General features: G+C 44.4%; 1 protein-coding gene across 1 annotated transcript in view; it reads left to right on the top strand.

The window, feature by feature from the left end:
* Positions 1 to 23,418, top strand: part of KCNT2 (potassium sodium-activated channel subfamily T member 2) — a 337,774-nt gene that overhangs the window by 288,041 nt on the left and 26,315 nt on the right. The window contains exon 23 of the mRNA XM_084851494.1: positions 3,551 to 3,662. Within this exon, the coding sequence (XP_084707620.1) occupies positions 3,551 to 3,662 (112 nt within the window). The remainder of the gene's footprint in view (positions 1 to 3,550; positions 3,663 to 23,418) is intronic.

Below are 23,418 nucleotides of genomic sequence, written 5' to 3'. Positions count from 1 at the left end.
ATATGTATAGGATTGCATCCTAAATGTGGTTAACTAGTCAGTTATTAACTGACAAATGAGATAGAATTTGTTTTAATTAATTAATAAAGAATGCACCGGATAGGCTAAGCAGTTCCCAGTGTACCCACGTTGGAGTCAGCATCTATAGAAAGACAAATACTCCAATACTAGGGTTGAAAGCTACTCTGTGCTTAATTGCTGCATAGCATTTTCATTTTGTATAAAACATTCCACAAGAGCGCAGCCTTAGCTAATATATGAAATGCTCTGTTTAGAAGGAGCTAGTGTGATGGGGACTTACTAGATGCATGTTCATGCTTTTAGGGTCCTGCTTCTTTGGAACTAGATACAGCTGACATACTTGTATATCATCATCATCGTCTTGAGAACACTGCATTTAATGCCCTGCATTTTCCCCTTTATTTCTGACATGTTGAGTTGCCAGGTTCTGGATTATGAAAGACACCGTGGCATAGGACAAGAGCAGCAGCATGCACTCAGTTGCCAGAGGAGCCGGTACAAACACGTTTTCCATAAAGCAGGGATGAGGGACCCCTGGCCCACAGGCCTAATCTGTCCTGTGGAGGTTCTGCATCCAACCCACAGAGCCTCCTTGGGTGTCCCCAGGGTTTGGGGCGGAGGCTCCTGCACCCCCTGGAAGGATTGCCCCTGGAGGAATCTCTGCTGTTATCTCTTATCTGAGATCAGAAATAACACATGTGATGCAGTCAGTAGGGCACTCTGTCTGCTGGACAGGTTGCACTGATCAGGGAGATGGAATCTTTATAGACCAAAATTACCACCCCTTACGTCAAGCTTGGTGCCGCACAAGGTACCCTTTTGCTTTTGGACATATCTGAAAGAGGTTTACCTCTCCTTCTCCATCCAGCCAGATCTTGATGACACATGCCAGGTTGGCAGCATGCTCTTCTATAAACAAATCAGAGATGATACATCTTTTCCCATTAGCCAGCATGGCATTCTTTAACAATACCAGCAGACTTGAGGGGAATGTAGGTAAGCCATGAATGTTACAGAGGCTGGGGGAAGAGGAAACAGCATTAAGATCTCTCAGTTGCCTGCCTTCAACCAATGTCATTACCCCCCCCCACACACACACACACACCCCATACACACTCTGCTTTTATACATTCTTCCCTGCACTAACTTATAGTGGACCCACCTTCCAGGCCACAACCGAGCCCCATTACAAATAGTTCTTAATATCTCTCATGAACATGACCAAGCCCACTCTGTGGCTGCTGGTAGACTTCTGGCTTGTTCTTGTAGCCACAATACCGGGGGCAGGGGGAGATACTGTTTTCAAAGTAGTGTCTTCCCCTGACTCCTAGATGCTACAGCTGCAGTTTCTAACACATTGACTGCTGGCCAACACATTGGTTGTACTTTGTATTGACAGCAGACTGTCCATTAGATATCCCCACATGAATCCCTTCAGTTTCTCCCCACAGGCTTTATGCCACACAGGCTAAGAGCCTCAGGGGCTCTTGCCCTTCACCTTGTGCCAAAGGCCCACATCTCTGGAGGGGGTGGAGCTTGGTTTGGTGATCCAGGTGCAGCGTGCAGGTGATAATAATGGCCTTTCCCTTCAACTACAGCAATGTGTTCCCCATTCCATTGGCAAAGTGCTTGCTTTATATACCTGGAGCATATCCATGAGTGTGAAAGTAATGCATGCATATACACATATCTTGAAGCACGCATTCACACACATATGCAAAACCTGGCCCAATCAACTGTCTTTCCTGCAATACATAATAGACACGATTTAAGAGGGTGAGCTTAAAAAAGGTTTTGTTTAGTTTGGTTTCTTTCATTTTTTTTTTTTTTACAGAAGGCTAAAAACTCATTTGAATATTTCAATCTCAATTATTTTATCATAATCCAATATTGCTAGCTTGACATATCATGTTTCTTGTTCCTCTTTATGGGTCCTATCTGCAATTTCAGTGCAATGGAACATTTGGTGGATTCGAGAAGTTGATCATTCTTTAATATTGTACTCCCTTCCCCTCTTCACATGCAATGGCAATATAGATTTTATACATATTGGCACATATACTCCAAAATATGCATTTTGGTATACACTGAAATACTTAAACCAGCCCATTTATGATGCAAGTGTCTAGAAATAAATCAGGAAACTGTGTGAATCTTAAAAGGCAGGCCGAATGAGAGCAAAGAATAAAATTAAGCAGGGCATTATAAGCTAGGTTTGGATCTCAAGTTCCTGAAATTGTTTGGCCCCTATAAGTTAGTTTGACTTGTTTCTGTATAATATAGATGGACATCTGGTGGCCTTGCAATCCAGTATAGACTCTTAGGGTGCAATCCTATGCATGCTTAGATAGAAAAAAGTCCTACAAATCCCAGCATTCCCCAGCCAGCTTAGCATAGCTGGCTGGGGGATACTGGGAGTTGTAGGACTTTTTTCTGTTTAAACATGCATAGGATTGCACCCTTCCTATTTGGCCCTCAGTTTTTCCCTGATCTGAAGGATACTCCCCATTTATGGATGAGAGGGCCAGGGGGAGGGAGGAGGGTAAAAGCTGCAGCTACTTCATCTCCTATGCTGTGGGTTAAAGTTCATGGCAGATTTTTGGGTTGTGACTTAACTAACCTATGCTTTGCAAACTCAGACTTTCTCAAATGCTTAGGACAATGCCCTAAAAGACAGTAGATAAATGAGCATATATGAATCTTAAAGGTATTCAAATGAGTGGTGATAATAAGGTACAATTCTGTATGTCATATTTAAAATATTTCAAATTACTAATTCTAGAGCATTTAAATGGCTACTTTTTAACAGCAAGAAACTGGCTTTAATCCTAACTTAGTGGAATAATGTTCAATATCTTGCATGTCCATTTAAGTAAACTCTCTATTAAGGCTGTTCAAAAACAGCTCTTTGAGATTCAGTCTGCTTTTGGTTCTTTCCCCAAACAATTGAATATTGAGTTCTTTTCTGCTGATTTCAGTTCAAGATAATAATAACCAATGTTGTCTGAACACTCTTATTAGCACTGTGTTAAAGCACTTGGAGTTTTGCTACTGATTGGAATGGGGTCACCATTTTATCCATCTTATATAACTCATGAGTGAATTTTAATTCTCAGCACAGTTACATTGTTACATATTGGAAAAGTTATTTCCTTGATAGCCAATACAGCTACATAATCTGTACATTGCTTTCTCCAAGTTTTCATCTTTTTCTGTAGACCTGTTCCATTTTTGAGAATAAGTTATCAACCACAGCTAAAGTAATTACTGTTCAATGCTTTCTCTGTCACAGTAAATGTTATACAAGGTACCTTTTAGAAATTAATATACTGGCTCCCTCTGAATATCTGCTGGACATTTGTCCTATTATAGGGGCAAGTTTGCTTTTGCCGGAAGTCGGCATTTCCTTGCAACTAATTATACTTATGGTGCTATACATAATGAGGTTCTGTATGTGTTACCAAGTTTTATCTTAGCGAGCTGATATTACTGTAGGAATAACTGTATTATCTCCTTGTAAAACATTTAGGTTGTTCTCCAGTCTAAGCATTATCACTGAATTAACTCACCCAGCCAACATGAGATTCATGCAGTTCAGGGCCAAAGACTGCTATTCTCTTGCTCTATCAAAATTGGAGAAGGTAAGAAAATATCTTCTATAACTGGGTTATGATTAATATATTTTATAATTAATATATTTAATTCAATGCTTTTCAAATGGAGTTGAAGCAAATATTTTTTCTAGGTTTTTATTTGACATTGATAATACAAAAATTCAAAGTCATTACAACCAGAACTATCAAAATAATTGTGAAATAAATATGAATATTATTATATTAGTAAATAAAAAGCAATGAACATTTGTCACTGGTGAACAAAGTGATGGTTAGAATATTGTTGATTAATATTTGCAAATATTCAAAATTTGCCAGATTCTACTGGGAAATTCAAAGTGTGGATATGACGTTTTTACCTTAAAATCCAAGATTTCGAGAGCAATCCTATGCCCACCATAGTTCGGTTTCCTGCTCTGTGCTCCGAGCCAGGAAACTACGCTCCCCACCCACTTCCTCTCATAGCTGGTGTGGAGGAAACCACCTCATGGAGACAAGGAAAAGGAGCGTGGAGATAGGGAAAAGGATGGAGGGGAGGGGAGAAGACCGAGTGGCAGCCACACAACATTTCTTATGGCTGCCAGGGTCCCCTCTCCAGAAAGGTGCCACTGCTAAATGGGCAAAATTGCCCATCTAGCAGAAATGCAGGACAGGTGGAGCGCAGAGCCACCACTCTCTCCTGCCCTTCATTGGATACTCGGCAGCCCTCTGAGTTCGTAAGCTGCCAACTATCTGGATAGGATTGCGCCCTTATATGCTTTAGGCTTATTGGCACTGCTTGATTTTTTAGAGTTTGGCAGGCCTCAAGCCTGAAACATCATAAATTGACATGGTCTAATATTTAGTTGCCAAAATGCCATACCTACCAGCCATCAAATACCACCAACATGCCAGTGGCTTTTAAGCTGTCTTCCAAAGGACTTTGAGTTTTCTTAAAGAGAAGACCAGTAAACAAACTTTTCTGGATGACAACTTGTGCATCACTACTGATTTTCCTCTGCAGTATGGACTGAAAGAAAGGTTGGTGTTTTCTAGGACAAACTTTCAGTTCAAAGTGGTAATGACCAACACTGCCCCATCTGAACTGAGTACGCATTTTAGAATCTGCCTCAGAACTTAAGGAGAGTAACTGCAGACCAAAAAGATTACTTGGCTGCAAAGTTCAATGTAGAAAGTCTTCTTCCTGAATTTAGAAAGTGTGAAAACCACTGACATGTCCATAACTATATTCACAAAATGTTGATCTAGTAGTATATCTAAATTAGTGCTGTGCTGAAAAATTCCTTCCACATTTTTGACCACTCTCATTCAGTTTGATAGAAAATAGATGGTTTTCAAACAAACATGTTCAAAGGAGAGCATTTCAGATAAATTATCAAGTGTGGTGTTCGGCGTTCTTATGCTTGCCTTATTGTGAGGTGGCTGAGGAGTATGTGTAAGTGTCCTCTCCCTTTCATTGTACAGCCATCTCTGCAGCCTCCCCAGCTTCCCACACTTCAATTAAAGACCAGGGAAGATGTCATGAGGTAACTGTTTCCCCTGCTTTTTTCAGATTAGGAAGTGCAGGCAGCCTAGAAGTCTGTAGTGTAATGGAGAGATGTATAATAGCCACACACACACACACACACACACACACACACACAAAATGTACACAATACCCCTGGCCACCTCACAGTGATAAGGTAAACTAAAAAATGCTACCAAAATAAATAAAAAAGAAATTTTAAAATACCCTGAGAATGATGGGTGAAGAAGACTTTTAGGAAATCGGAGGACAGATTTTGGCACAGCCCTAGCTCCACTTCTTCCCTGGAGCTGGACATTGCCCCCCTCACTCCTGCTTAGGGATGTTGCAGGCACCTGACTGGGTCTGGGAGTCCACTGGACTCCCAACCAAACCTGGCTCAGCAAGCTGCTGCCCCCACCTCCCAAGCCATGCGAGCAGCCAGGACTTACCAGACCTGTCTGGGAGTGCCCCACAGCCACCCACTGCTCCATGTGAGCGGCCATTTTTATGGAAGATATCTAATGCTGCGCACAACGGTGGCTGTAAAGGGCCATTTCTACACTTTTCATATATCTAATGTTGTGGAAATAGCCCTTTGCGGCCTCTGTTGTGCACTACGTTAGATATACGAAAATCTAGAGTCCCCATCTTCCATAAAAATGGCAGTTCTCTTGGAGCCGTGGGTGCTGGGTGCTTCCAGACTACTCACTGAGCCCTCGAGGGGCTCTCAAAGCCTGGCTCACACAGTTGAGCGGCAGTGTTGGCTCCTTGAGTGTCTGCCAAGCGTGGACTCAGATGAGTCTGTCCATCACGACTCCTGCTACAGAATTTGAAGGGAAGGACCAGTATTATAAGCATCTGCATTAAAGACAAAATTTATCCACAATTGCTCCTCAAAAATTTAACATTTGGGAGATCCTGGGAAAGGTGCTGTACCTGGAGAATTACAGCTAAGCCAACATCTGAGCCAACATTTCTCAGACATTCTGGGAAAAAATTCTGATTTTTTTCTTAGCTCCTTGAAATAGAAGGCCACTTTGCAGAATTTCTCCAAATTTTCTCTAGTATTTTTTTTTCTGGTGGCCCCTTTCCCCCCACCCACAATGCCCCAGAACAATGCTGAGTATAATGGAGATGCAAAATGTGGGCCAGGCTGGTAACATAGATGCTGCTGCTGCAGCAACAGCAACAAGCCCTTGGGGGGGGAGTGTGCTAAACCTATTGCTAATGGTGAGCCCCATGTCCTAGAAACTGTTGGATAATTTCTCCTCTCACTGGAAAAATTTGATGAAATGGTCTGGTCCCCCCCCCCCCGCGGCCAATTGCTTTGCTCACAAATAGGGTAGAAAATTTTGAGATGCCATTTGCACACAGCTATATTAGAAATGCAGTCTGTTCATCTGTCTTTAATATCCATATACAAATGTGCATTTTAAGATATACAATAACTGCTCAGGAAGATGGGAATCAAATTATGTTTTGCAGTTTGTTATTGATGTCCATATTGATGTCTAAGAGTGAATTTGGTTTGATTTTTAAATTCTTTCTTCATGCTTGATAGTTTAGTTTCAAGTATATGTTTTTATATGATACTAAATTGAAGATAATTAGACTGATTTTATATATACTATTAAATGTTGTGTATATAGGACTGAGGGCTTTTTGGTTGTAATTCTATGTTCTAGAGTTTGTGATACACCACTGGATATCAGCTATCAGTATTATCAAATATTAAATGTCCATGGAAATATTAACCGTTTCTCAAATATTGCAATCCAGTATCATGAGTTGTCAACAGCAGTTATTAAAAAAAAAAGGTAACATGTTCAGCAATTATTTGGGCTGAGGTAGAATACCCCCCAGATATTCTCTATCCACATTCAGAGAATTCTGAAGAAAATTTCTGGGAGCAAATTTATTTCAGTTCCATTTTCAGACTTCCTACGCTCAGGCAATACTTCACATCTCATCTTGTCATTCAAATAGCCCTGTAATGCCTGCCATGGTATAGTGTTAGCTGGTGCCCCAATTTCCCCAGGAAATCGGCCATCCAGCTAACACTATTAGCGATGCATTAGAGTAGTTTACACTAGTGCAATATAATTTCAGTTACCAGTTGGACACCATTAGATCCTGCCCCTAATGTGTTTCAGAGGATTCTGGTGCATGGTCCTGAGTGAAGTGAACCGCTTAATGCAGTCTGCTGGCCAGGCCAGTTGGGTCTCACCGCTGACCTGTGTAATCTGAGAGTGCCTCCTGCAGCTACATATTGGTGTGGAAGTTTGACATTTGTGGGCTAGCTATCTTTCAGTTCTATAGTATTATGTATTGTCTGCTGGAGTTACCTGCACACAGTTTGAAAACCACTATTCAGACCTACTTATTGGGTTTCCTGCTGTAGCTTTCAAAATTAAACTGAGCAGTCTGGCAGGTCTGGGGGATTTTGTCTGTGTTAAAACCATCTGTTTTTTCTCCCACCCTAAAATTAAGTTAGCTTCTGATTTTCCAAAATGGAAAGCAAGTCATAGGAAACCTTTTTACACAGCCTATTTAATTGGAGAAGAAAATGTGATGTGTGCTTAAGTAATTTCAGAATAGCAGCTCTAATGTGATGCTTTGAGTATTAGTCAATTAATTGGGAAAAAATATTGAAGCTCGCATATGCGCTTTTAATATACGTGCATTCATTTGGATAAGAGAGATATGATTAATTTCACTTTGAGTGCAAATATAAGATGCCTATAACCAGATACTCCCTTCATAATTGTCTTCAATGTTGCTTTCTGCTTTAAATACATTTATATATGATTTCATTCCTTGCCATCAATTCAGTACCAGTTTTTGTGTACTGCAAATTTATATGCACCATATACAAGCCATAAGAAAACTTTAATATTCACTATTGTGGAAGAGATTTGTGGTTGTGGTTGTGTGGGAGCTGAGAAAAAGTGTTTGCTAGGAGGTGTTTAAGGGAACCAACCATGTAGGTTTATAGGCCTAAAGCCAGATGAGTTGGAGCTTGGCAAGAAGTGAATCTTTCTAGTGAGTTGTAATGTATATTAACAATTCTCGCATGGTATTTTCAGGCACTGGGGTAACTTGCACTGGCCGTCCTTCCTTAAAAGAGTGTAACTTAGGAAGTAATTGGGGATACCCTGGCAGGATTGGATGATTGTGTGTGTACACAGGCATATATAGATATGTCAAGCCCAAACTCTTTTATTTTTCTTAACCAAAAGCAGGTTTGGGAAGCTGTAAGAGGGCTACTTCAACCTTTCCCTGCAGCCGTTGCCCTACTCAAAATTGCACTCCCAGACGTTTGTTTGTTTTTTCCTCCCTATGGTACCTGTGTTTTTTCCTTATAAGAAAAAGCAAACTGGGACAATTCTGAGTAGGGGGGAAATAGCTGGTGAGGAAAAGGTTGCACAGCCCCTTCCTCTATTTAAATTCCCAACACCCTGAGGCAGCTTTTGATGTGTGTGTGTGTGTGTGTGTGTGTGTTTTAAAAGATTGTCATGGGAAAGATACCTGTGTTTGGACCAAAATACCAGTTTAAACTTGCATGTTAAGCTGTAGACTTAGGACGCTTTAAGTGCGAATGTAACAAATATGTGGACTTAAATATATGTATCATACTGTCATTGGGAAACTATGACACTATGGCACGAGTCCTACTGCACAACTTGTGAAATTTGTAAAACAAGTGTCTAAGGGCACATTCCTAAGCATGTTTAGACAGAGAAAAGGCCTACAACTCCCAGCATTCCCCAGCCAGCAAGGATGGGAATTGTAGGCCTATTCTCTGTCTCATCATGCATAGGATTGCACCCTAAAGCAGGGGCAGGGAAGCTTTTTTCTGTTAAGGGAGAATGCAGCAAATTCCCTTGGCTGTAATCTATTTGGAAGCACTGCACAGGTCATTGGTGGGTGGGGTTGGAACTAGTGGTGGGTGTGGCCATCCCCATTTCATTCTCCTTTTCCCCACCCTCTCTCTCTCTTTCCAGTGGCCTGCCAGGGGAGAGACAGGTTGCTTTTGTCAGAGGTCTGAACGGATTACTTGCAGAGGGCTTTGGAAATTATCCCCCCCCCCCTCAGTTGCTCACCCCAGGCCCAAACATCAGAAAAACTGAAGAAGAGTTGCTTAATTGACTTTAATCCCACTTAGCCACCAATAGAAAAGTTAGTTCAAAGAGTTTATCTTTCATGTGGACAAGTGGGCTAAGGTTACTGCTCTGTTCCATTCATTAAACTTTTAGCAGTCACCATAGCACATTTTTGCAGGTGGAGCTGTAGTTCATTAAGCTTCCCAGAACCCTCTTGTGCAAAATGAAATGCAATTAAAATTTCGAGAGGAAATTGTCTTATGTGGTCCAATGTACAGCTGATGGTTAATTCCTGTGCAATGTTCTCCCTTTACAAAGGGACTCTAAAAAATAAGGCAGTTGCCTGCAGCAAAAGCGTACAAACATACATGGAAAATTGACTTTGTGGCTTAATGGGCTTCTGAAGCAAGAAATTCCTGAGTCACAGGAGAACTCCATCTGCTGCTACAGCTGCAACTTCCCTTGTTTTTCTCTTTGGAAATAGCTAAGCAATCACAGTTGGCATCTGAACAAGCAAGAGCCTTTTGCTCAGCAGAAAAATCTGAGGATGAAAGATATGGCAACCATATGCTCACAGTCAAACTCTATCCTTTCTGGTTTCTTCATAAAAATTAAAACTCAGGAAAGCCTCCATAGAGCATCCTAATAGCGGTAATTTTTTTTTTCAATTAAAGGGTAGGGAAATTGATTGTCTAAGCATGCATTCATTATTTCCACTGAAGATACAGGCTGGCTGTGCAATCTTATGCAGAGTTAAGCTGCCTAAATCCGATTGTCTTCAGTTTGATTTAAGCAGTCTAAGGCCTAGTTCACAAAAGCATGTACATCCCTTGATTACTATATGCTCAATGACTAGCAGCTGAACATCTGAACTAGGGATGCTGGAGAAATTTGAGATGGATTAAAATGACCTCGGATTTCTAAGAATCCAACCTGCAGAGCACCCCCCTCAGGCTGCGTGGAGTCCATGGACTTTCGGATGATTTTTTTAATTTCCTGAAATTTACGCATACAAATCTTTAGAAAAATACGTACATTTCTGCTGAGTAAATGCTGAATGGAATGGGGGCAATGCACTAAATGTTACATACTGAGGTAAATTATATACTTAGGTAAATATTTAGGTAATTATTTGCGTATTTTTCCACATGATGGAAAAAAAAATTGCATCCGTCTGTGGGTGGACGATGGAACGAAAGACGCCTGACAATCCACGAAACACAGACGGAGCAGATGTTACACAGTCCATACATCCCTATTCTGAACTGACTCCACTGAGGTGATGTGACATGAAATGAAAGCTCTGCTTCTGGTTTCAGACTGGGGCTGCCTCAGTAACATACATGAGTGATTTCTTCACGTTGCAGTCCTGAACTGATGAGCATATGTGTATGAATCAATTCTGTTTGCAGGATTACCACCACTGTCCATGTGTTTGTGTGCATGCTTGTGTGTGTATGTATGTTGTGTGTGTGTGTGTGTGTGTGTGTGTATGCATACTTTTTGTTTGGGTTAACACACTTTCATTAAATGTGAACATTTTATGGCTTGATTTTGTAATGCCTGACAGGAACTCACTTTTTCCCCTTTTGGTTTTTTTTTTGTCTTGGTCCAGTCCAGTCTGGGCCTAGCACCCACAGATGGAGGGATCACCATGGGGTATAACCAAGGCTGCTTTTTCCCATTCCCCCTCAGCATATATGTGTGGGCAGTCTGTGTGCCAGGATCTCAAGGAATGTGAGGCCTATGTGTGCCGTCAATATCGTTGTCTATTGCCCCCTTCCTTTTTCCTTGGTCAAGTAACATGAACTCTGATCTCGTGGGTCTTGACTGAGCAGAGGAGGTGGGTTTGATGGGGATTTGGAAGGTGCATACAACCCTCCCATTCTCCATGATCACTTTAGAGATACAATCAAATGAGGAGGGGAATCATATTCACTTAGGAGCACATGGGGGATTGATTTAAAAAACTGATCAGCTGTTTGGGGCTGATTGTGTAGATGCTTCATGTTTATCAAAGAGCAAACATGTTTTCAGATATTGGGAGGTGACACCTGATCCATAAAACCAGTGAAACTTATGCCACTTTGGGGGCCTTTCTGACATCTGTATAATTTGGGAACTGAATGAATCTACAGATGTTGAAATGCATCTAATAAGAACCATGATGGGATCCTCCCCAAATCTCTTCTAAAACAGCCAAGTAAACATTGGAACTTATTTTATTTTTATTGTGACCAAGTTTTATGTACGCTAGGGCCCATTTCATCAGATACATGAACTGGAATCCCAAGTTGCTAAATATGTCTAAATAGATGAATTGAAGAGGGTGGGGGGAAGCTGGAACTGTCAACGATGGGACAAAAAGCCATTAAATACAAGGGGCAATAGTAGGTCACTGTTGTTATTATATCAAGTGTTACACTAAATGATGTACAAATGAAAGAAAAACAAAAGCAGGTTCCTACCAACAGCTTACAGTCTACAGATAAAACATATAAGAGATGGATAGGTCAGGGATAATGAAATCATAAATATGTATTAAAATATAAATATCAAATTAAAGAGAAATATAATTGAGGGCACAATTTTATGGTCCATGGGAGGGTGTCCTAGGAGCCATAAGATTTTGGGGGGATTTCTTTCTCTCTTCAGGAGTGGAGAAGAGAGGCCTGCCCTCAGAGAGGGACATCTGACTTCACAAGTGCCCTCCCTGGGGCTGTGGAAAGGTACACAGCGAGTGCTTCTCTGACATCGGAAAGAGGACAAAAAGGCTGTATGCTGGGGCATGCATGCTGGGAGAAGTTGTGCATTTGCAGGATCCAATGGTCCCCCAATACTCCCCTGGAATAGGGGGGAAACTACACCAGCCCTGGATTTGGTATAGTTATTTTCCTCCCATTTGGAATAATGGGAAAGAAAAGGATGAATGAATGAATGAATAGATGGATAGAAAAGGGAAAATATCATCTGCCACTCAGTTTCACCCTGCTGGTATGAGCCAACAGGACATACAAAAAGGCGGTTCTTCTGCCTTAGTTTCTCCCTCCCCTCCCCCACAAAATTGGTCTGCCCAATAAATAATATAGATGGAATGAGAAAGAGCTAGTGAAAGAGAATACTTTACTTTTACTATGATGTCAACTGATAAAAAAAAATAATATAACACAACCCTCTCTTTTCTTTAAACTCTCCCCCAACATAAGCTCCCCATAATATAGCTCCTCCGTTCATCTCCCACCCAACACTACATTTGCCATTAAAACTGTATACATTTTGTATCAATTAGAGCAGATGAGGAATAAATTAAACATTGCCTCCTGTTTGCTGTAGCCCATTGTTAACCTAAGGCATTCAGTCCCCAGTCTGTTGATTCTACTATATTCATGGTCATATTCTAAAAGGCTTTATACAAAGTAATTTCAATAAAACAGATAAAAATGAATTGCAACCAAAATGTACTAAAGGAAAAGCAGTCTTATGCAAATATTTAATATTTCAGTATGCAGGTAAATATTCTATTTATTTAAACATGAATGAGAGAGAATGACATTTCTTCAGCTGTCTAGTTAAGAAAGTAAATAGATGCTCAGTATTAGTATATGTGGGTTTGAACGTTGTAACGTTTGTGACCATTTCACAGTGTCCCAAATGTCAGGGTGGAAACTGAGCCCATAGAGCCCCAGCAGTTCTGATTCTGAGGAAGAGCAGCAACCCCAGGGAGAGGAGCTCGCTCATCTCTCACAGGCACAGCAGCAGAGAGAAATTTCTCCTGCCTGCATTCCTGAGAGAGATAGTGACCCTGGCAGCAAGACTGCAGGGGATGGGGCCTTGCTGGATGCTCGGCAGAGACGCAGGGAGTGGTGCCAGATGAAGGGCGCAGAGAGGAGGTTCTCTGCTCGCTTGGCACTCAAACAACGGTCACGTCCTGAGGACCCAAGGGTAAGAGGGAGGACCTCTCCTTAGCCCATAAGTTCAGAGTCTTCCTGCCCTCCTCCTTCAAACTGGGACCAACTGCCTTTCCTGGAGCTTAGGCTACTCTGCTAACTACCCCAGTGCAGTTCCTGGCTTAGTCGTTGGTGATTAGCATCTGAAAGAGTCTTTCTTGGAAAGAATCCTTTTCATCTGTGTTTTGAGTTGGCTATTGGAGTGGACTGTAAGAGGCAGCTAGGGCGCTCCTGACAGCTTGGTCCCCGTTCCTCTTTTTCTCTCTCTCTCTCTGCTCCTACTGCCTCTGGATGGTGCCATGGACCCGGCAGTGCAAGCTCTCATGCAAGAGAACCAGGCTCTTCGTGATCAAGTTGCCCAACTGACGACTGTCATGCACGCTTTGCAAGCTGCTGCTGCTCAACCCCCACTGCCCCCAATTCCGCCCTGCCACAAGTGCCCGGTGGCTCTGCCAGAGAAGTTTTCTGGTGAGAAAGGACTTTTTCAGATTTTCTCTGCCCAATTGGAGCTGTACATGCTCCTTCGACCTGAGGATTTCCTGATGGAACGGGTTCATGTGGGCTTTATCATTGACCTACTTTCAGGTGTGGCAGCTAAATGGGCTTCGGGGCTTCTTCTCACTAATGACCACCTGCTAGGGGACTATCAAGGTTTCATGACAGCGATGGCCAGATTTTTCGGTGACCCCCTGCGCATGCAGATGGCTTCTCTGGAGATTCGCCACCTCAGGCAGGGCAAGGACTCAGTTTCCAGCTATGCGACCACCATTTGCTTGCTCATGCAGGATTTACATTGGAATGATACCGTGCTGGTGGCTCAGTTTTTGGACGGTGTGAATGATGAGATCTTGGATGAGTTGGCACGCATGCCTAGCCTGCCTACTTTGGAGGACCTCATCCAGGCCTGCCTCCAGATAGATGGTCAGCTGGACGGGCGCCGGCAGAGCCGGGATTTCCCTCCTCCCATTCCCCCACATTTCCTGCCGCTGCCCCCGCCCCCCGCCCCTGCGGTGGGGGCAGAGGAGACCCCGATGCAGCTGGGAGCTACCCGAGCCCTGCTGTCAGCGGAGGAACTAGAGTGGCGGCGCGCGGAGCGCCGATGTTTTCGGTGCCGAAAGCTGGGATATTTCACCAAAACCTGCTGCACCAGACCAGCAGCCCCACTGCCTCCTCCTCCTCTCCTTCCTCCTCCTCCTCATCCCCAGGCCTGACTAGGCTGCCCCCCAAGCCTGTTGGGGGTCTCCAGTGTGGGGGTCAGCTCCCCACCAGGCAGGTGCCTTCCGCAACCTCCCCACCCTCCCATCTGCTATTGCATGTTCATCTCCGCTCCTCCCAATGGGGTGGAGTGGAGGCCCTGGCTTTAGTGGACTCTGGGGCTACAACCAGTTTCATGGATGAAATGTTGGCTCACCTCCACAATATTCCTACCCTGCCTCTTCCTGCACCCTTGGCAGTGGAGACCATTGATGGGTGCCCTCTTTCTTCGGGCGCAGTGACCCAGATTACAGTTCTGCTCACTCTGCGTGCCCAGTCCCACATTGAGCAGATTCAGTTTCACTTGGCCAAGGTTCCCCAATATCCAATCATGCTGGGTGTTTCCTGGCTCTCTAAGCATGATCCTCAGATTTCTTGGGGGCCTCAGCAAGTGGAGTTCTCATCTCCCTACTGCCGGCAGCATTGCCTCCCAACCCAGGCACCGGTCCCAGCCCAGGCCTTAACCCTTTCCTCCCCCTCCTCGTCTGCTTCTGGCAGTTCTTCAGTTACCGTGATCCTCCCAGAGAAGTATGCGGCTTCGGGATGTTTTCAACAAGGAGGCTGACCAGCTCCCCCCTCACCGCCTTTTTGACTGTGCCATTAACCTCATTCCCGGGGCTACCATCCCCGCCAGCTGGCTGTATTCGATGTCGGAGCCAGAACTTCGAGCTCTGTGGGAATTTTTGGACACAATCCTCAGCCGCGGCTTCATTCGCCCCTCCTCCTCCCCCGCCTGCACCCCTACCATGCTTGTTCGCAAAAAGACAAGTGAATTCCACCCGGTACATGACTTCAGAGCACTGAATTCGGTCTCGATCCCCGACAAGTACCCCCTCCCCCTCATACCAGAGATGCTGGAGCGCCTGCATGTTGGACCTGCGTGGCACCTACAATCTGATTCGCATCTGGGAGGGGGATGAGTGGAAGACCTGTTTCGGTACCTGGTACAGAGCGTATGAATACCTAGTGATGCCGTTTGGGCTCTCCTGCCCCCCCCCTTTTCGTGGTTTATGAAAGCCATCTTCCGGGACTATTTGGACACTTTCCTCATTGTTTATCTTGATGATTTACTTATATTTTCTGAGGACCCACATGACCATCAGCACCATGTCTCCGCCGTCCTCCAGTGCCTCTTCGAGCACCATCTTTATGCCAAGCTGGAGAAATGTGCATTTGACCTAACATCTTTGGACTATTTCGGCTACATTATCTCAGCTGAGGTTATCAGGTAGGGATGTACGAAAGTCACTTACCTTTTCGCAGGGGTGATTCGCGGTGGGGGGGGAGGCGCTTTGCTTCTCCCCCCGAAGTTCAGGCGAGGGGGGGGAGGCGTCCCGCCTCACCCGGCCGAAATTCAGGTCGGGTAGAAACGCCCCGTCTCCCCGGCCGTGAAAGAAAAAGTGAAAAAAAAACCCCATGATAGGCTACGTAACAATTAACGTAGCCTATCACGGCTAGATTTCCAAAGTCAGCCATGATAGGCTACGTTAATCGTCACGTAGCCAATAACGGGTGACTTTGAGGGAAAAAAAAAGCGCATATGCAAATGGCAGCGGCCGATGGGCGCCGCCATTTGCGTTCCTTATTTTGGCACGTCTAGTCTACGTAAAGATTTACGTAGACTACGGCGAAAATAAGGGAACGCTATTTGCGTTGCCCTTATTTTCGCCGTAGTCTACGTAAATCTTTACGTAGACTAGACGTGCCAAAATAAGGAACGCAAATGGCGGCGCCCATGGGCCGCCGCCATTTGTGTACACATTTCCCCCCCCCCAAAAGTCACCCGTGATAGGCTATGTGACGATTTACGTGGCCTATCATGGCTGACTTTGGAAATCTAGCCATGATAGGCTATGTAAATCGTCACATAGCCTATCACGGGTGTGTGTTTTTGTTTTGTTTTTTACTTTTTTATTTTGTAATGGCGGCGGTGGCAGCCAGTCAGAAGACCGGCCGCCGCCCCCGCCCCTGATGAACCGCCGCCGAACTGCCGCCAGGACCCGCCGCCGAGGGGGATATTCAGCCACGGTAAGTCCCATCCCAGGGGGGGCGGGGGGCCGGCGGAGAATTTCCCCAACACTTTTGGGGGGCCAAATGCCTCGGCGCTCGGCCTCCCGAAGATTCAGGGAGAAATTCTCCGCCATCCCTAATATCAGGATGGATCCTGCAAAAGTCCAGGCTGTCCTCTCCTGGCCGGCTCCATCCACCAAGAAGGACTTGCAACGTTTTCTGGGCTTTGCAAATTTCTACAGAAAGTTTCTGCCCATGTTTGCTCGGCTGACATCTCCTCTCACAGACCTCCTTAAGGGCAGAAAATCTCCTTTTCATTGGACGGCATGTGCCCAACAGGCTTTCGAGGAACTTAAGAAGCTTTTTAATTCTGAGCCGATCCTGTTACATCCCGACCCGCGGAAGCCCTTTGTAATGCAAACTGATGCCTCTGACTTTGTGGTAGGGGCGGTGCTTTTTCAGCCAGATCGGGCAGGTGGCGGGTTGCAACCCTGCACCTACCACTCTAGGAAGCTGAACATGTCTGACAGGAATTATATCATCTAGGAGAAGGAACTGTTGACGATCAAGTCCACTTTGGAGACCTGGCGTCATCTTCTGGAGGGGGCACAGTACCCAGTCAAAGTCAGAACCGACCATCGCAACCTGGAACATCTTCAGACAGCCCGTGCCTTAAACCAGTGGCAGATTAGGTGGTCGCTTTTTTCCCCCCAGTTCCACCTTAAGATTTGCCATGTGAAAGCCTCCAACAATCTTCAAGCAGATGTTCTTTCTCACAAGCCGGACCTCCAGCCAGGGGGTGAGGACAGTCCCACCCCCTCTCTGATTCTTCCCCCCCCCCAGAGTCTAGCAGCAGCTGTGGTTCCTCACTCTTGGGAGGAGCTCCTTCGCTCTGAAAGCAGGCTCAGGATGCTTTTGTCCCCACAAAGGTGGAGGAATTGGGGCTAGCCTCTGCCGCCCCCCCCCAGTCTACCTCCTTCTCTCTGCGAGGTGGCCTGCTTTACCATTCCAGCTCGGTCTATGTGCCTTCTAGATCCCTCCGCAAGAAATTCCTCCATCAGTGCCATGACTCCCCCACCACTGGGCATTTTGGCTTTGCCAAGACCCTGCACTGAGTGACGTGGGATTTTTGGTGGCCTCGTGTGTGCTGGGATGTCAAGACCTATATCATCTCCTGCCCAACCTGCCAGCAGGCAAAAGCCCCCTCAGGCAAGCCCACAGGCTTGCTTCACTCCCTGCCTACCCCCTCAGGTCCTTGGAAGCTACCCTCCCTTGACTTCATCACTGACTTGCCTCGCTCACACGGTAAGACCACTATTCTGGTGGTGGTGGATTTGTTTTCTAAGATGGCCCATTTCATTCCCTGCTGTAGTTTGCCCACAGCCAGGGAGACAGTGGAGCTTTTTTTTGGCGCATGTTTCCTGGCTCCATGGATGGCCCGAGGGTCTCATTTCAGATAGAGGGGCCCAATTCACTGTCCATTTCTGGAGGGAGCTACTTGGGCTTCTCCATGTGACGCTCCGTCTTTCCTCCACCCACCATCCTCAGACGGACTGTCAGACCGAGTGCACCAATGCGACTCTGGAGCAATATTTGCATTGTTATGTCAATTACCAACAAGATGACTGGTTTTCCTTGCTGCCTCTCATAGAATTTGCTTATAACAATGCCTGCCATGCTTCCACCCGCCAAACTCCATTTTTTTGCCAATTTTGTTTACCACCGCAGGGCTTTCCCGTCCACCCTAGCTCCCTCTTTGGTCCCTGCAGCCCATGAGTTTTTAGAGGAGTTGCAAGCGGTACACCACCTCTTATGGGACTCCTTCGAGCAAGCCAAGACAGCCTACAAGGCCTCTGCAGACCGGCGTGTCAGGGTGGAAATTGAGCCCAGAGAGCCTCAGAGCAGTTCGGATTCTGAGGAGGAACAGCTATCTGTGGGACAGGGGCCAACTCATCCCTCACAGGCTCAGCACCTGGCAGAGATTCCTCCTGCCAGCATTCCAGAGATAGAGAGTGACCTGAGTAGTGAGGGAATGTGGGAGGGGGTCTTCTTAGACGCTCGATGCAGATGCAAAGAGCAACGAGCGATGGAGGGCACGGAAAGGAGGCGTAGCACCCATTTGGCACGCAAGCAACAGCCACCTCCCATGGACCCAAGGGAAAGAGGGAGGATCTCTCCCTAGCCCATAAGTTCTGGGTCTTCAAGTGACTCTCTTTCAAATGGGGATCAACTGACTACTTGAAACTTAGGCTACCCTGCTGTTCCTTGTTTAGTCACTGGTGATTAGCATCTGAAAGAGTCATTAAGTTGTAAAAGGATTAAAGCTTTGAAAAGAAGTCCTTTTGTCTGTGTCTTGAGTTGCCTATTGGAATCTACTGGGAGAAGCCGCCAGAGCACTCCTGACATGGTGGCGCCAGCCGGGTCCGTTTCTGCAGCTGAGGGACTGGGTTTGGTTGTCCACCCAATACCTCCCCTCTCACTCGCCTGCAAAGAAGCTTGCATCTTGTCGCATGGGGCCTTTCCAGATTATGGCCCAGATTAACCCTGTTGCTTTTCATCTGGCTCTCCCCCACTCCATGAAGATCCATCGTGTTTTTCATCGGTCCTTGCGTCCCCCTGGTTTCTGGCGACCCTCATCGCTCACCCGGCTCCCCCCCGCCGCCAGTGCTGGTGGAGAGGGAGGACGAGTTTGAAGTCGCAGAGATTCTGGATTCACGCCTTTCTCACAGCCGCCTGCAATATCTGGTGGACTGGAAGGGGTACGGGCCAGATGAGCACTCCTGGGAACCCACTGAAAATTTGCATGCTCCGTTGCTGCTAAAGCGTTTCCATGAGCTGTACCCCTACAAACCCGGGGCCCCAAGGGGGGAGCACGAGAGGGGGCCTCATGGGAGTGGGGATGATGTCAGGGTGGAAACTGAGCCCATAGAGCCCCAGAGCAGTTCTGATTCTGAGGAAGAGCAACAACCCCTGGGAGAGGAGCTCGCTCATCTCTCACAGGCACAGTGGCAGGGAGAGATTTCTCCTGCCTGCATTCCTGAGAGAGATAGTGACCCTGGCAGTGAGAGAGCGGGGGATGGGGCCTTGCTGGATGCTCGGTGCAGATGCAGGGAGCGGCGCCAGATGGAGGGCGCCAAGAGGAGGCACTTTGCTATTTTGGCACTAAAACGACGGTTGTGTCCCGAGGACCCAAGGGTAAGAGGGAGGACCTCTCCATAGCCCAGAAGTTCAGAATCTTCCCACCCTTCTCCTTCAAACAGGGACCAAATGCCTTACCTGGAGCTTAGGCTACTGTGCTAAGTACCCTAGTGCAGTTCCTGGCTTAGTCGTTGGTGATTAGCATCTGAAAGAGTCATTAAGTTGTAAAAGGAATAAAGCCTTGGAAAGAATCCTTTTTGTCTGTGTTTTGAGTTGGCTATTGGAGGGGACTATAAGAGGCAGCTAGGGTGCTCCTGACAACAACATTATGTGGTCAGGCTCACATCCTTCATCTCCCCCTTATCTGTACAAATTTATGACTAGATGCCTATGTATTAGTACATGAATGTGTAACCCACATAATGTATCCACCCTTTCTTTGTGGTTTGTTTAAAGTTTGTACAAAATGTTGTAATTATGCAGAATGATCCAGCATTACGGATTGTCAGATCTTGAAGTTTGATTCCACTCAGTTAATCATTTTGCCTACATTAATTCCTATGTATTTTCATGTGCATTTATCTAAATATACGTATTGTTTGCATATTTCCAAATATACATATTTTGGGATGCACACTTCTAAATATATGTATTTCTTGGCAAATAAGAATGTGGTTTTTTGTGCACATTCCCCAGAGAGAGAGAGAGAGAGAGAGAGAGAGAGAGAGTGCAGTGCGCACACATTTTCCCCTATAGTATGCACTTTTGTGTACTACTATGTATATATTGGCACTTTTTAAAAAATTTGTGAACCGCATTGCAAAGTTCAGGAAAGTGTGACTATCGGCATATCACTGCATTCTGATTTGTGTGTAGGTTCAGGATGTGTGAATTTGGTAAGTTCGCCTTAAAATGCCAACCCAATTAATTTCTCACCCATTCCTATCCAGTGTGCACATCTCAGATTCCTTCTAGGGGTGCTTGAAGAATTTGATCTTTGCACATTAAGATACAAACTGACCTGATCCGTATTTCCCAGACCAATCTGCAGATCGGATAGTCACTATTCTTCCATTTAGCGCTTCTCTGAATTTTGTGCTACTGTCCTCAGCTCATAAAATGAACCAAAACACATTAAAAATATTAATTAATATTAATATTACTTTTCTGTACCACCCAATAGCTGAAGCTCTGGGTGGTTCACAACAAATAAAACCACAAAACACAGCATAAAATGTAATATAAAATTTTAGGATAAAACATTTTGGAAATGCATACATTCATATAAAATATTTACATAAATGTGTATTTTGTTAGAAAATACATTCAAAGTATATATTTTAATACTTATGTGGATACAAATTTACATGTGACCTTTTAGAAATGCTCATGGATGCAGAAACAGGATGGTGTGTGTGTGTGTGTGTGTGAGAGAGAGAGAGAGAGGGAGAGAGATTGAGATTGAGATTGACATGGTTTGGAAAAATAAAGATCCATCCCTAGTTCTTTCCTGTAAAAAATGTGTACAATATATTGAACTGTGTCTTATCCTTGATGTCAGTAGAACTCCTTATAGAGCCAAGAACTAATTACATAAAGATTTTTTTAGGGTTCTGCCCTTCTTCGTAAGGAGGAAAATGGTATTCTTACATGTATATTATGCCAAAGAAGCATGGATTAATTATTGGAGGCCATCTTAATTGGTGGGGCTGAGATTAAAGGGCATGCTTGTTTGTTGTTACTGTTGCTCTTGGACTATCTTGGCTCTGGTCTGTTACTTTAATAGGGAATGAAAGTGAAAATATTGCAGATGGCCATTCCTTCTAACAATGAGGAGTATGTTTTCTTTATTAAATAGGCAACATGCTTTACACTTCCTTCAAAATATACCACAAAAGGCACTATATAGGTACCTTGCAAATTTACGTCAATGGAATCCATTAAAAAGATGGTGGATCTACTCTACTTTTGATGTTCTTATTTTATCTAGCCAAATGCAGTCCCTACCTTTTGGCATGGGACCACCTCTGTACCCAGCACAGAGGAGGGAGGAGCCTTCATGGGGGGCAGCACAGCTGGCAGTGATGGTCCACCATGGTGCCGTTATGCATCACTTGGTGGATACTGTCAACCTATAATTGAACCATGCTGGCTCAGACTAATGCCCTGAGTTCTGCATCCTATATATCAGACACATGTCATAGGGAAGTTCACAACATCCAATCCCTGTTGAAAATCAGTACCATCTGGTAGGCAGTGGCATACTGTCTCAGAACTGGAGCTGAACAGATCTCAAAGCATTATACAGCTAGGCTTTCTCTTCTGTCTCAGGGAGCACTCCTTTTCCTTCCAATGCACCTTTATCCCCTACCATCTTTCCACTTGCAGAGGCTCCTGCTGTGAAAGATGTAGGAGGACAGAATGATCCAGTTCCAAATAATTAAAGCTGTTGTGGTGGCTTTCTTTGTGCCAAGGAGTAAATTGTATCTCAATCTCTGTGCAGCTTGAATGATCAATTAAAAATGCATGGGAGCAATTACTGCAGCAATTCAAAAAGTATCTGTTCACCACAAATCTCAGCAGACAGGGCCAGAGTTAACATCCAAAGCCATGTTTCATTATTCATAAAGCAGATGTAAACTTGAATGCATGTCAGTTGAAATGTTAGTGCTGTGATAACACTTGCAATTCTGTAACTAAGGGCAAGCTGTTTCTTTTTTAATTGTGACGAGCTTTTTGGTCATTCTTTTGCTCATCACTTTAAACAGGCAAATGGTAACATTTAATTTCCCACAAAGGGGGACCCTGGAATATTGAACTTAAATGTGGGAGACCTAGATTGAAATCTGAAATGTGAACTTTTTCCACAGCCATTGTCTCAGCAGGTAACCTTGGACAATTTGGCTTTATCTCTGCCTCCTCTCATACCAACATACCTCACAGGATTGTTGTGATGAAACATGGGATAAAAGAAGCATAATAGGACAGAAAAGCTGAACATTTTACTGAGAGCAAATGATGAATTCATAGACGCTCTTATCTGTACACAGTCCTATGGAGAGTTGTTGCCATAGTTAGGCTGCTGTGGCCTTTAATTTTCACTAAGTTCGAAAAGCAAGATTTATTTCTGAGAGAGAGAGAGAGAGAGAGAGAGAGAGAGAGAGAGAGAGAAGAGTCCCAGTTGTTGTGAAATCTGGATGTCAGTCTTATTATATCCTCTAAGATATTTATTGGTCTTCTTGTACCAGTGGTTTTCAGGCTAGGGTCCTGTGGCACCTGAAATACTAACCCATTTATTGTGGCATAAACTTTCATGGACTAGAGTCCACTTCATCCGGTGCATGAAAAAGCATCCCCAATTGGCAAATACACGGGAGTAGGAGAGGAATAAGAGAAGTAAATGGTAGTATCAAATTTCATGAAATGCAAAAAAATACAGTCTATGACAATTAAAGTTTAAATGCATGCACAATAACCATTCACAATAGCATTACATAATGATGATAAAAGAGCATTACTTAATGATGATAAAAGAGCATTGTTGAGTTAATTAACACAACTGGGTCAGGAAACCATCATCCTTGTTCATCCCCAAATGAACAGAATCAAATATCCTGATAATTTTAAAAATTATTTTTTAGTTTTATGCTATGGTCTCCATTTGAAATTCCTTTATAGAAGGATTGCAACATTTAGGTCAATAGCAGTGGAGCATCCTAGAATATTGAAATGTTCCCCCACTGGTTTCTGGATGTTCTCCTTGCTATTGTCAAATCTGCATCCAGTAGCAGAGATCAGTAATGGTGGGAAAGCTTTTTTGAAAG

This window comes from Heloderma suspectum, chromosome 4, assembly GCF_057233095.1.
Source record: "Heloderma suspectum isolate Gila_16-S chromosome 4, 16-S_ref, whole genome shotgun sequence".
Lineage (NCBI taxonomy): Eukaryota > Metazoa > Chordata > Lepidosauria > Squamata > Helodermatidae > Heloderma > Heloderma suspectum.
This window is presented reverse-complemented; position numbering and strand designations above follow the sequence as displayed.